General features: G+C 35.8%; 1 protein-coding gene across 2 annotated transcripts in view; it reads right to left on the bottom strand.

Annotated features, from left to right (window-relative positions):
- Positions 1-449: 449 nt before the first annotated feature.
- LOC120462060 (DNA topoisomerase I, mitochondrial) overlaps positions 450-13,076 on the bottom strand; it is a 37,104-nt gene continuing 24,477 nt past the window's right edge. Inside the window, exons 13-20 of one of the 2 annotated variants that reach the window (XM_089116364.1) lie at positions 12,548-12,691; positions 9,724-9,909; positions 7,252-7,320; positions 5,022-5,136; positions 1,291-1,418; positions 1,075-1,169; positions 829-978; positions 450-728 (exon numbers count right to left, since the gene is read on the bottom strand). In XM_089116364.1, the coding sequence (XP_088972490.1) occupies positions 626-728; positions 829-978; positions 1,075-1,169; positions 1,291-1,418; positions 5,022-5,136; positions 7,252-7,320; positions 9,724-9,909; positions 12,548-12,691 (990 nt within the window). In that variant the 3' untranslated portion in view covers positions 450-625. Of the gene's footprint in view, positions 755-828; positions 979-1,074; positions 1,170-1,290; positions 1,419-5,021; positions 5,137-7,251; positions 7,321-9,723; positions 9,910-12,547; positions 12,692-13,076 lie in introns of both variants that reach the window. The other variant, XM_089116365.1, reaches the window with a different exon arrangement.

Genomic DNA, 13,076 nt, shown 5'->3' with positions numbered 1-13,076 from the left:
AAATCAGTAAAAAGAGTTGTAGTGATATATATTGGTGAATTTCACTGGATTTAAACATCAGTCTAAAAAAAATCTGTCAAAATATGTCTTGGCATTTTGCCCCATGATAAATAAAAACTGAATTCAATGTTTACATTAAATTGAAAAGTATTCAAACATGCCAGCATATGTAACATAGAATTTAATTCACAGAGTTTTTAATAATAATATAAGAACATCTATTAAAGTTAATTCTGGTCCAGAAGGCTTTCATTCCAGTATTATTTTTCACATCATAATAATTATAATAATTGTGATAATGTCACACTACAAGCCAACAACAAAAAATCCTTATGGTAAAAAAAAAACAAAAAAAAATTATATTTGAATATTTTGAGGTCAAATGTAAAACGTGTCTCCCAAAAAACTTTTGTGGTCATTTACATAAAAAAGGACTTGAAAGGTTTCCCTACAAGGAATGAACATTTATTGAACTCTTAAAATAGTTTGACTAAAACAATATATATATATTAGTACCAACATTATCACCAAAGAACATGGCTTCACAATTCAGTTAACCGTTTTGATTAAAATATATAAGTTTGCATAAAACATTGGGTTGATTCGAAAAATGAACAAATCCCACTCAGAACACAAAGCCATGATCAGTCATGTCGACAGCCCAGGCAAACTTATCCCTTAGGGTTTTGTTGTAAATTTTGTCCAGATTCACCTCCATGTTCTTACACCTAGAAGCAGAAAATGAAGTAAAACACTGAAATAATAATTTTGAGATATAACAAAACTGTCAGTATAGCATGTTTGTGTGTTTAAGTGTGACATAATCACCAGGCCACGGTAATGCGTGGATCCAGGTAGTTGAGTTTGGAGGTGCCCAGGGCGATCTGTTTGTTCTCCTCTCTGTCTGTAGCTTGAACCTCCATCTTCAGCAGCTGTTCCTCACACCTCTGCACAGCTTTCTTCTTCTTCTCCACCACACTAAACACAAACACAGTATACCATACTCATGTGTAGAAACGATTCCAAAGGCTGGAAGAGCAAATAAACGCCACTTTTCTGGGATGAGATACTGACATGAGCAGCTTGTTGTCTGTGCTCCCTTTGGCTTCTTTCTTGGCTTGCTTTAGCTCTTTCTTTGCCAAGTCCAGCTGCTCTTTCCTGCTGTCAATCTAAAAGCAGCAAGAGAAGAGAGGAAAAACAAACCTATTAAAAACAGCATCATATTTAAACATTTCTTTCATGTTTTTTATATGCTGCTTCTTTTACTAATCAGTCTCATATCTCCAGTACCTTTGCCTGCAGGTTAGCCATGGATTGATCGAAGGTCTTTGGCGGCGCCCGTTGATGGTTACATAGAATTGCAACCGCACGGTTTGCCCTGTTGTAAGAGAGCAACTTCTCCACCACATTATCCTTCACTGTAGTAAGAATGACACATTAACACACACACATACCGGTGTGTGTGTGTATATATATATATATATATATATAGAGAGAGAGAGAGAGAGAGAGAGAGAGAGGATACGTTCAGTCACAGATTCATTTAAATGTGGAAACTGACAGGAGTTAGATTCCCTCTTTCAGAGCAATCATGTCACATCCATTTCAACAAAATAACAATTTAAAATGACTTAAAAAAAAAAAAAACAATTTAAAAAAGGTAAGTTACAGTACCGTGCAATGAAACTATGCCACCTTAAAATAAAGTAACCCAGAATTATACAAAAAATATGAAGTTATCATATTTCACCCTTCCCAAAAATAATAATTCTGTACATATAAAATTATGTATTTATATATTAATTATATATAATTAGGTTATTTTTATATTGTAATAATAATCCTATTCGAATCAGTGCCATTTTAGATTTTCTTATAATAGTTATTCATTTTTAATACTTTTGTTGTGCTTTTATCATTTGATTATTTTAATATATATTGCTATAGGTATAATTAATTTGATTTCTATTTCAGTTATTTTTATTAATTTCCATTTAATAATTTTAGTGTTTCAACATGTACGTTTCAGTTTATTGTCAAGGCAACATTTCTCATTTTCATTTATTATTATTATTAGTTTACTAATATTTTATTTTATTCAAAATGTATTTCAATTAACAGAAATATTTTATTAGTTTTAGTTAAGGATAATAATAACCCTGATTGATTTTCAAATTAAAATTTAACAAGGCAGTACGTAAAGTATTAATTTAAATATAATTATTTTTTTTTTCATTAAAATAATAATGATATTCATATTATAGTAAAAATAATAAATAATCATAATTATAAATGAATTCTAAATAGCTATTAAACAATGCTTTGCTCCCTTCAATATAGATATTTTTGTCTTTTAACTTTGGGATAAAATAATCACCGACACAATCTTAAAATGCATTTTTTGTGGTACATTACAGTAACATTTTCATTCTAATAGAATATTAATAAGTATTGTAATGCTTCCAACGTAAAGGAAATAGAGCTGAAAATGGTTCAAATGGATAATTCTAGGTCCTTAAACAAGCTTCATTGCGTAAAAGTGTAAATTACAAGCCAACATGCCGACCACTTACACACACAGCACATGGCACCTGATGGGCGAGACCCTGCCACACACTGAGCTGATTTAATTAGAGCTTGTAGTGGAAGCAGAAAACAGATTCCCTCTCAGCGGCGCTCAGACACCTCAGCAATACACACACATCACACCAACCCCAGCATTACACACACATCACATGCACAGACTGCAGCACTTGCTCTAGAGATACTCAGATAGTTACACTACCCACAAACAAACGTAACAGTCTCATTAGCGCAAAAACACAACTCAGTAATTAATGATGAGCATCCTATTTACACAGCTAGAGGCACAACAGACTAGAACATGTCCGTCATCTAGCGATCTCTTCCATGTTAATAACCAGTCTTTGTTCTAACAATTTATGACTATGGCAAACAAAGAGAAACAGGTCATTTTGCCAGGCAGTAATATAATAATTTAGTAAAAAAAAAAATAAATAAATTATAATATAAAGAAAAGGTGATTTAAAAAATAAATAAATTAAAAACTAACTCATCTTTGTTTAACAGTTAGTTTTACAGTTACTAACTTGGATGAGTTGTTATATATTGTAAAAATCAGATTAGTGATTCAAATATATAGTAAGCATTTTCTAATGTGAAAGAACTTTCCAAGTCTGACTGAATCCAGATGTTTGAGCAATTTATAGCTTATACTGTGTGGTTTGGGCTCCATACATCTGACTTATGGGCAGCACTACCATAGAAAACTCAAACAAAATAATTTAATAACAATATTTACTTTTAACTAGCTAAAATTTCTAGTTTAGCTTCTTTAAATAAACTAAATGTAACTGGGATAACGGACAGTAAACTATTTCCATGACACTGAAACTCTTTTGGACCTTGAACCGTTTTGTTCCCATTGAAGTCCATTATATGGAGAAAAATCCTGGAATGTTTTCATCAAAAACCTTAAGTTCTATTCAACTGAAGAAAGAATGACATGGGGGTGAGTAAATTATCAGCAAAAGTTTTTTTAAAAGTGAACTACTCCTTTAAAAGGTACAATATGTAGGAATTTTTCGCCACATGAGGGCGCAGTTATCAACAATAACAAAGGCGAAGCTTGATGACGCTATGAGGGAGAGTTGAACAATAGGATATGTCGTTTTCACCATCCAGAGATGTTATGGAATTGATGAATCATGATCACGGATGAGGTAATTTATTTGCTTTTGTATTACCTGTACCTGCTGTGCAGTTTTATGGGTTTATGGTTAAAGGGTTAGTTCAACCAAAAATGAAAATTCTGTCAGTATTTACTCACCCTCATGTTGTTCCAACCCCGTAAGACCTTCGTTCATCTTCGGAACACAAATTAAGATATTTAAGATATTAAGATCGCTCCTGCAAAATAGTCCATAGGCTTCTTGAGGGAATGACTTGCTGGCCTCGAAAAGTCATTAAAGGACATCGTTAAAACAGTCCAAGTGACTACAGGGGCTCAATCTTAAGTTTATCAAACGACGAGAACACTTTTTGTGCGCAAAAACAACAAAAATAACGACTTTTTCAACTATTCGTTTATTTTTCCCTCTGCCTCGAGTCAGGTTACTAGTTTAATAGCGTAAGCTTCTGTTATTGTACGTAACACGCATCACACACATGACCAGCCAATAGTGAGCCTACGTGTGACGTCCCTTTTCGCAATCACACTACGTTAACTGACTACAGGCCCATGGAGAAGGAAGTGAATAGTTGAAATAAAGTCGTTATTTTTGTTTGTTTTTGTGCACAAAAAGTATTCTCGTCGTTTGATAAAGTTAAAATTGAGCCACTGTAGTCACTTGGACTATTTTAACGATGTCTTTGATGACTTTTCGATGCCAGCAAGTGTCATTCCCTCAAGAAGCCTATGGACTAGTATGCAGGAGCGATCTTAATATCTTAAATATCTTAATTTGTGTTCTGAAGATGAACGAAGGTCTTACGGGGTTGGAACAACATGAGGGCGAGTAAATACTGACAGAATTTTCATTTTTTGGGTGAACTAACCCTTTAATGCCGTGTTGTTTTACGTGTTCAAACCAATCGTACACAAACTAAATTTGAACAAACATTTGCAAGTAATTGCTAAATATTTTAGATATAAATTTTATATTAAATATTCACACGGCACACTCGCAGACTCGAAACTTGTTTGTTTATTTCACTCGCTTGAGTTTAGACACACTGTTATACCAACAATGTCCATATGTTCCCGTGGACTCGGTTGTCAAAACGCACGTTTTGTTTTTCAACACTGACAGCAATCCATATTGGCATCATATTTGAGTGTTTTTAGCAAATGTTTCTAATTCACATCCATACTGGCAGCATGGCTAAACATCTGGAAATTGTACAAGATGTCTTAAAGCTGACTATTCACTTGAAGTTTGACTGATAGAATGCTAGAAGAAAAGGAGAGAGTGAAAGCGGCAGAAAAACAAGGCACTCACTGTTGCTGAGTTCTTTCAGCTGTTGCTGCAGGGTTATAGATGCGTTGTAGGTCCTAAAAACCTTTGCAGTCAATCCTGGCATGAGGGAACTCAGGTGTTTATTCAGCACTTGAGTCTGTGCAGACAAAAACAAGATATAAAAGGTAGTATTCACACACAAGCAGAGAAATCACAATATTTTACTATCCTGCACTGCAAACCTCTAGATGGCGCTTTTGCCTTGACTGTCTAGAAATAAATATAATACACACACAAAAAAAAAGATGTCTAAAAGAGAAGTTCTCACTTCTCAACAGAGCAAGCTTATAACAACATATTTTTAATATGTAGTAGCAGATTTAAAGGATGAGTGTCATAAAAAGGACTCACAGACAACCAACAAGTGCACGCACACATACATCAGACTCAAACATCTAAATTGAAAAATCTTTCCTCACTTTTTAAACCGAAAACACAAAGATTTACTTCAGAATCTGTGGTTTTGGTGATAGTACAATCACACACGCATCTGTATTCTAAATGAAGCTAGATATGATGATATCTTCAGTTTGTGTTCTCGCACGTCAACCACGGTTAATGTTCAGCACATGCAGCCGTCTGATGACACGCATGGCAAGGCGCTTGAAGTATTTTGAACATGTTGGTCTGTTCAGTTCTGTTCACCCAAGGAACACTGTGACATTTGGGTTAGGACACCCTATGGCAAGCTGTTTTAACTTTTAATCATTCGCTGGATATGGATCTGTGATATAAAATAAAATGTCATTTTCTAGGGACGATCATATCAGTATATTGACCGATATATTTTCACTTTTAATGTTAGCGTTATCAGCCCAATAAGAAAATGTTGTCAAAGGCTAAGTCTAAATACAGAACATCATTATAATTGTGTTTGGGGCATAGATTTAATGGTGAGACCTTTGTTCGTGTAATCAGGCTTTTAAAAAAATATATAAAAATTTGGATTTAGATTTATTAGGCAATATATCTGTTATCGGCTTTCAAATATAAAGAATTATCAGTATCTACCAAAATTTTCATATCGGTCTATTTTCACTAGTTAAAATGCTAATTCCTGATACCCGAAATTGGATTTTTACTAGTAACAATGGTAATTTATGATATCAGGAATTACATTTCAATGAGTAAAAATGTGAATTTTTGATTTCTAGTTAAATGTCACCATAGGCTGCCATTCCAATTCAATTGTTGATATCAAGAACTGAATTCTAACTAGTTGAAATTCCAATTTCACATGTTAGAAATACAATTCTTACTAGTAAAAATCATATTTTTTATTTCAATAATTACTTTGTAACAAATATAAATTCCTGATATAAAGAATTAGCATTTTAACACATTTGTTTTGTCACCTTGAATTGATTTCACTATTGAAAATGTAATTGTTGAGATCACTGAATTGTTCATATCCTGCGAATGACTTAAAGTCCAAACGGCTTGCCATAGACACCCAGTGACTCAAAGGAACTCAGGTAAATGTTTATATGTGTGTGCGTTTACCCAAGCTTTACTTCAGGGAACACAACTGGTGCACAATGTCCTCCAATGTAAGCTAAACCTGACAAAGTACTTTTGGGGACGTTGGCAAAAAGGCCAAAAATCCAATCCAAGCTCCCCTCATTAAAAATGACAAATTATGTAGCAAGAAAAATTAGCCTGATTGTATGTAATATAAAACTGGTGATGGTTCAGCCAAGTTTAAGACATTTATTTTAGCAGCACACACACACACACACACGTGCATACATGAGCTTAAAAGCACAGTAGCATGTAATAAGATTTGCAGCACTTAGTGAAAGAGGGCCAGTATTAGAGTCTCTGCCGCATCCTCTCTCGTTCACCCCTTTGCTCTGCCTTTCGCCATATCAATCGGAAGAGCCCAAAGTACAGATTAACTTCCCCACTCATGATGGCCCACAATTTCCAACCTGACCTCATCGAGGGGGCACATTTCTCTCTCTCTGTCACTGTATCTGACTCTCACACACAGTTTTTCCAATTTTCTCTCTGTCTCTCTCTCTGTCCTTCAAGCGAGGGCAGAATCCTTTGTCTGGAAAAATTAAGATTTTTTTTTTTTTTAAAAACGAGCTGAAAAGAAAAACTGCCATCCTTTAGTGTGAGCTCGTATGACGCAAGCCTCTCGAGAATCGTATCCCTCAGAATGAAAAATCTATGACTGTCTGCCGCTGTTTCAGAACATTACACTCACATTGAGTCGATCAAAGAGGTCGTCTCCTCCTTGCTTGTTTTCCATGAAAAGCTTAAGGTTTTTGAACACCTAAAACAGAAAACACATGTTTGCTTGTTCATCATATGCATAGAACAGAGATTGAGGGGAAAAAAAGCAAAGGAAAGAGAGATGGAGGGACACTCTCAATTATATTTGACATTTCGCAAAAGTCCTGTTTTTCTCCACTCCTACTAAATAAACCAGCTAAAATATGCATGGAACTAATTAATGGTAGCAGATGTGGTGCTTTTAAATCAGTCTCATTTGAATAACAATTTATCCTTGAGCCAAATGCATGAAGAAGAAAGTAAACAGACCGCTCGCCAAGCAATGACAGAATTTATATTTCTGGAATATTTTCCCCCAATTTACCACGGCCTTATGTTAGTAATGATTGATTCATATGCTAAACTTCCTGTCTAATAAGCACAGAGATCAACATTTAACATGATCTCATATTCAACACACTCTAATATGACCAGGTAATGCGGGTCCAAAGCTCGCAGATCACTAGCGAAAATGCTTCTTTTGCCATTTTTCTAATATAGTTCAACATTTTTTTCATTACAAATTACATTATCAGCAAAATTGTTTAAGAGAAATTGAATTGTGAATTACAGATAGTCTCTTATCACCATTTTGCGTTTGTGAAAAACCAGATGATCATGTTCTGATTGTGATTCAAGACAATCCAAAAAAAAAAAAAAAAACGGTCCCACTTTATATTAAAGGAGAACTCCGGCGAACAATGAACCTTTGGTCTAATAAAACATCGGTACATAGTCAATCGTTATCTGATATTTGTTTTCATGATAATCGAATGTAAAGAGTTTTATCTCTAAAAACTGTTTAGCGTATAATGCTAGTAATGGGGGCATTGACTAAGTAAAAAGAAATCGCTACTTTATACCACTAACAAGGCTCAAAATAGCCCCACACTAACACAGAAACATACTGAGGCTCCATACATGCAAAACGAAGCATTGAGAACTTTGTAAGTGTACAGACCATTTAATAAGAAGAAACTTTATGAAGACAGTTCACTTCGTGTATACAGACAGGAGCCATCTTAAAAAATAGTCTCGATAAGTCGATCCCCGAACGCCGTTCATACAGTTCAGAAGTTCGCTGAACTTCATACAGCTCAGATCACTCAGCACGTCGTTCTGGGATCGACTTATCGAGACTATTTTTTAAGATGGCTCCTGTCTGTATACACGAAGTGAACTGTCTTCATAAAGTTTCTTCTTATTAAATGGTCTGTACACTTACAAAGTTCTCAATGCTTCGTCTCAAAACAAATCTCAGAGAACGGTTGACTATGTACCGATGTTTTATTAGACCAAAGGTTCATTGTTCGCCGGAGTTCTCCTTTAAGTGGCTTTAAGTACTATGTACTTACATTGAAAAATAAGTACAATGTACTTATTTTGTTCAGGTTGTATTGTAAAACACCTTTGCAGCTATTGAGGTGTGATACGGGTAAGGTTAGGGTCAGGTGTGGTTGTATGGGTCGGTTTAAGAGTGGGTTAAGGTGTAAGGGAAGGGTCAACTGTGTAATTACAAACGTAATTACATTTATTAATTACAGCTGTAATTACATGCAGGTATTTTCAAAATATAAGTACAATGTAAAAGCATGTATGTACACAATAAGTCCATTGTATCAAATTATTAATTTCAATGCAAGTACATAGTACTTAAAGCCACTTAATATAAAGTGGGACCAAAACAACTTCAGGAAGTGTGGGCAGAGAAACAAAACGGAAACGCTGTTTTAATATGCATCTGGATTAATGTGCACGTAACCTTAATTTATAAAATCGAGTGTTGAATCGCATGTAATTCATGTGATCTCAGACTTCAGGACATAGATACAATCATACAAAAAGTTTGTTATTCAAGGAAAATTAATTGCAGCCTATTGATGGTAATGCAGCTCCAGACCACATCATCAAGTTCCAAAGGCTTTAATTGTAATTTACTATATCGTAAAGCGGTGATGAAAAAGTGGCGGTCGGGTTTTCACAATACCTGCAATTATATCTGACATTTACGCAAAGTCTGCCTGACGCCAAATAAACTTGCAAGATATTCAGAAACTAATTAATTTTCACTTGATGAGCTGCTTTCAAATGTTCTCATTTACATTTTGAAACCTATGCAAGCAAACAAGATCTAGCGGCTGAGTACAGCACACGTCTCCCTCTGGCCTGACCTGCACGCTAGCGAACAGTGGAGAAACTGTGTTAAAATAACAATAACCCACCTGTTATGACTAAAATTATCATACATGAGGTAATTGATAAATGCGACGAATCCAATTTGCAATAGATTTGCATTTCCAGTTGGAAGTGTTTTAGTTAAGCTTGTGTTTGTTCCAGGGTTAATACATGTAAGAAATGTAAAATGTAAGCCAACACAATCTGCCTACTTTTAAAATGTTCTTACCCTTTTGGCCACAGGAACCTTGTTGTAGTAGCGGATGCAATCTTTACCCAGGAAGTCGAACTCTACCACACACTTCTGTCCATCTAGTGTGTCGTGTAAAGTGATGTGCTCCACGCGTAGTGAGCAACAACCCACGGTGTCTGCCGTCTCACCCTCTTCCTTTTCATTACCTGCTCTCAGAGCCAGCTGAAGAGTTTAACACACACACAGACACATACACCTGCTTCATACAGACATGACACTGGATCTTCAGAACATCTTAGAGTGAATGCTCAGCTGCTTGTGAACATGTTTGGACATGAAAGTGGACTGAAAGCTGCAGGATGGTATTAAGTGTAATAAGAAAAGACTATGAAACCCTTTGATACTAGATGTAAACTTTGATCCAGTATCTCCACACAGAACTAGGATTCGTTTAAATATGTGCACGTTTTTATAAACCGAGGAAAAGATGTTTGCCTTCCAAAAAGGAGGAAGGGGGAAGTTTCATAAGATGTTATTTATGTCACACTAAGACCCCGTTTACACCTGGTATTAAAATGCGATCTGTATCCAGATAAGTTATCCGGATAATAAGTACTGATTCCATTTACACCTGGCCACATAAATGTGTTTTTGCAAAACGGATATAAATCCGATCTTCACCTCCTGCGTTATATGCAGATTTATTGGATTGCACGCCACCAAAAGCAACAGATCTGAGCGGCATTTTATTGATCATCAGCTAATTTCCAAATCCGAGACATCAATAAGAGAGAGTGGCAACAGGCCTGGTAAGATAATTTCGTTTCTTTACTTGAAGATGTGTTAACTGCGTCTGTGACTTACTTTCACTTTTATTTGCGATGTTTGCACGTTGAATAGACGCTCAGCTGCTCATCTGCGGTGATGCGTGTCGCATCTGACTAGGCTATAACATGACATATAGCCTATATAACACGCTCTCACTCGTTTATTTTTTAGCATTTTTGGGAGGAGTAAAATATACATATATGGTTTCAACAACCAGATTGCGTTTACACCTAGTAAAGATCCGGACACAATGCGAGCCAGACTACCTCCAGATGTGGTCAGGCAGATCCGATCACGATCCGATCACAACGCGTTTACACCTTGCATTAACATGCGTTTTTTATTATCCGGATAACTTATCTGGATACAGATCGCATTTTAATACCAGGTGTAAACGGGGTCTAAAAGATCTAATATATATATATATATATATATATATATATATATATATATAATAGGGGTGTAACGGTACACAAAAATCACGGTTCGGTACGTACCTTGGTTTTAAAGTCACGGTTCGGTACGTTTTCGATACAGCAAAAAGAAAGAAATGCCAGAGAAATTTCCTATTTGTTTAAAGAAAAAATATTTTTAAATAAGTGTGAGTTTTCCTAGATCTTGAAACTTTCAGGTTTATAAATGGGGGTCATCTTTGAAGAATGAACAAATAATGTTTTGGTCATCACATTAAAAATAACATTTAAATATATATTTATATAATATTTGAATTTTGAAGTGCTGGAAAAAGATGTGTGAAGTACTTGAAAGCATTTCACCATTCCAGCCAAACTGGTTCCAGTTAGTGTTACTATATTAAATCCATGGTGAATGTTGCTGGTCTGTGGACGAAAGTATTACTAGTTCATTCACGGCTCAATGTTTCTCCTGGTTTCCATGACAGCGCTGTTTGATCTAATAGAGATCTACGGTTAATAACGGAGAAATGTGAATGCATCTCACTAGATCTCGCAGCGATGTTATTACCTCAGTGGCGAATTCAAATGTTTTCTTTACCGGATCTCTTAGCGCGGTGTGGTAACATACAGTGTTGCTTGATCGAGATCGGCTCGCGCTGCACAGATGTTGCTGGTCCGAACTGATAAACGATCCGTGAAGCACTAACGAGTAGCGCAGTTTCGTTCTGCTTTCATTACGCTTGCCATTTGATGTTGCGCAACGTTGTGTTGGCCGCGTCAGCACGAATTTTGCCGGCAGGAAAAATGGTCCAAGCAATCGTTCGGTTTGTATGCGTACCGAACCGGAAGCCTCGAACCGAAACGGTTCAATACGAATACATGTACCGTTACACCCCTAATATATAATGAAATACTCAAATTTACAAAAATATTTTAATTCTGAGACATGAAGTTGAATGGTGATATTGTGAAAGATAATTCACAATTATAGAAGTCACATTTGAGACATTTGCTATTATGAAATTATGGAGGGTTGGGACATTTCCAGAACATGTACTCCTAGGTTAGCCTGACTTTGTCATACTCATATTCTAGTGAGAATATGAGTCTGAAACTGCTTCATAGGGCTTTGATTATGAGGCGCGTCTTAACCGAACCAGGAAGAAAAAAAAACTGCACTCAATTGGATAGTCGGTAGACCTACAACCAATCAGAGCAACGCAGAAAGGCAACTACTTTGTATTCACAGTTATCAATAGAACTTACTTATTTTAGAAGTAAAATAACGAGTGTTGCTTCTTTTACTTGGTCCTCCATGAGTGCAACCAAAGGAGAAACCACAACGACCACAGGCTTTTCATTACGTCCCATCTTCTTAGCGACCGTCAGAGCCAGCTGATAAGTTACACTTTTGCCGAATCATGTAGGAAAGACGGCAAAAAATATCTTTCCGATCGACAAATGCCTTGATTGCAGTTTTCTGTTTGTCCAGCTTAATTAACGTGAGGTGATTACCAGTACACTTAAACCCTTTGGTCTATTCCAAAATAAAGCAGTCATGATTGAAAGCCCTCTAATGTGCACAAATTATGTCTGAGCAGCTTGTGTGGCCTGACCTTGTCTATAAAGTAGAGGGCAACGGCTCTCTGGCGTGTGCCCATCTGTTTGGACTTGAGGTCCTCCTGGTACTGGGTTCGGATGGCATCCACACACGTCTTCAGTCTACGAGCCACCTCATACTTTTCCCAATCCTTTTCACCCTACGGGAAACAAAATAAATCAACTAAGTAAAGCAAGGAACTAAATTACATGCAATGGGGCAGCTCAACCTGACACATCATGAGTGATCTGTCTTCAAGTACCATCTTATTCTAAAGGAACTGATTGAAATCTGAGGTGATGTGGAAAAAAAAAAATCTTAAAGACTCGAAACAAATGCAAATTTCTTGCCCACATTTTCAGTAATTTTTTTTTTTTTTTTTTTTTTGCTGATCCAGGAAGTTGGGTCAGAACATCTAAGGACTTCTATTTCAGCTACATGTTTAACATTTACAAGTACATTACTTTAATATACAGTATTAAAGTAAAGCCTGTTGGATGCTTTTATACTTTTAATTATACATTTCTTTTTCTTAATAGCTAATA

This window comes from Pimephales promelas, chromosome 10 (assembly GCF_988280905.1).
Source record: "Pimephales promelas chromosome 10, fPimPro1.hap1.1, whole genome shotgun sequence".
Lineage (NCBI taxonomy): Eukaryota > Metazoa > Chordata > Actinopteri > Cypriniformes > Leuciscidae > Pimephales > Pimephales promelas.
The sequence above is the reverse complement of the archived record's forward strand: the minus strand, read 5'-3'. Positions and strand labels throughout refer to the sequence as shown.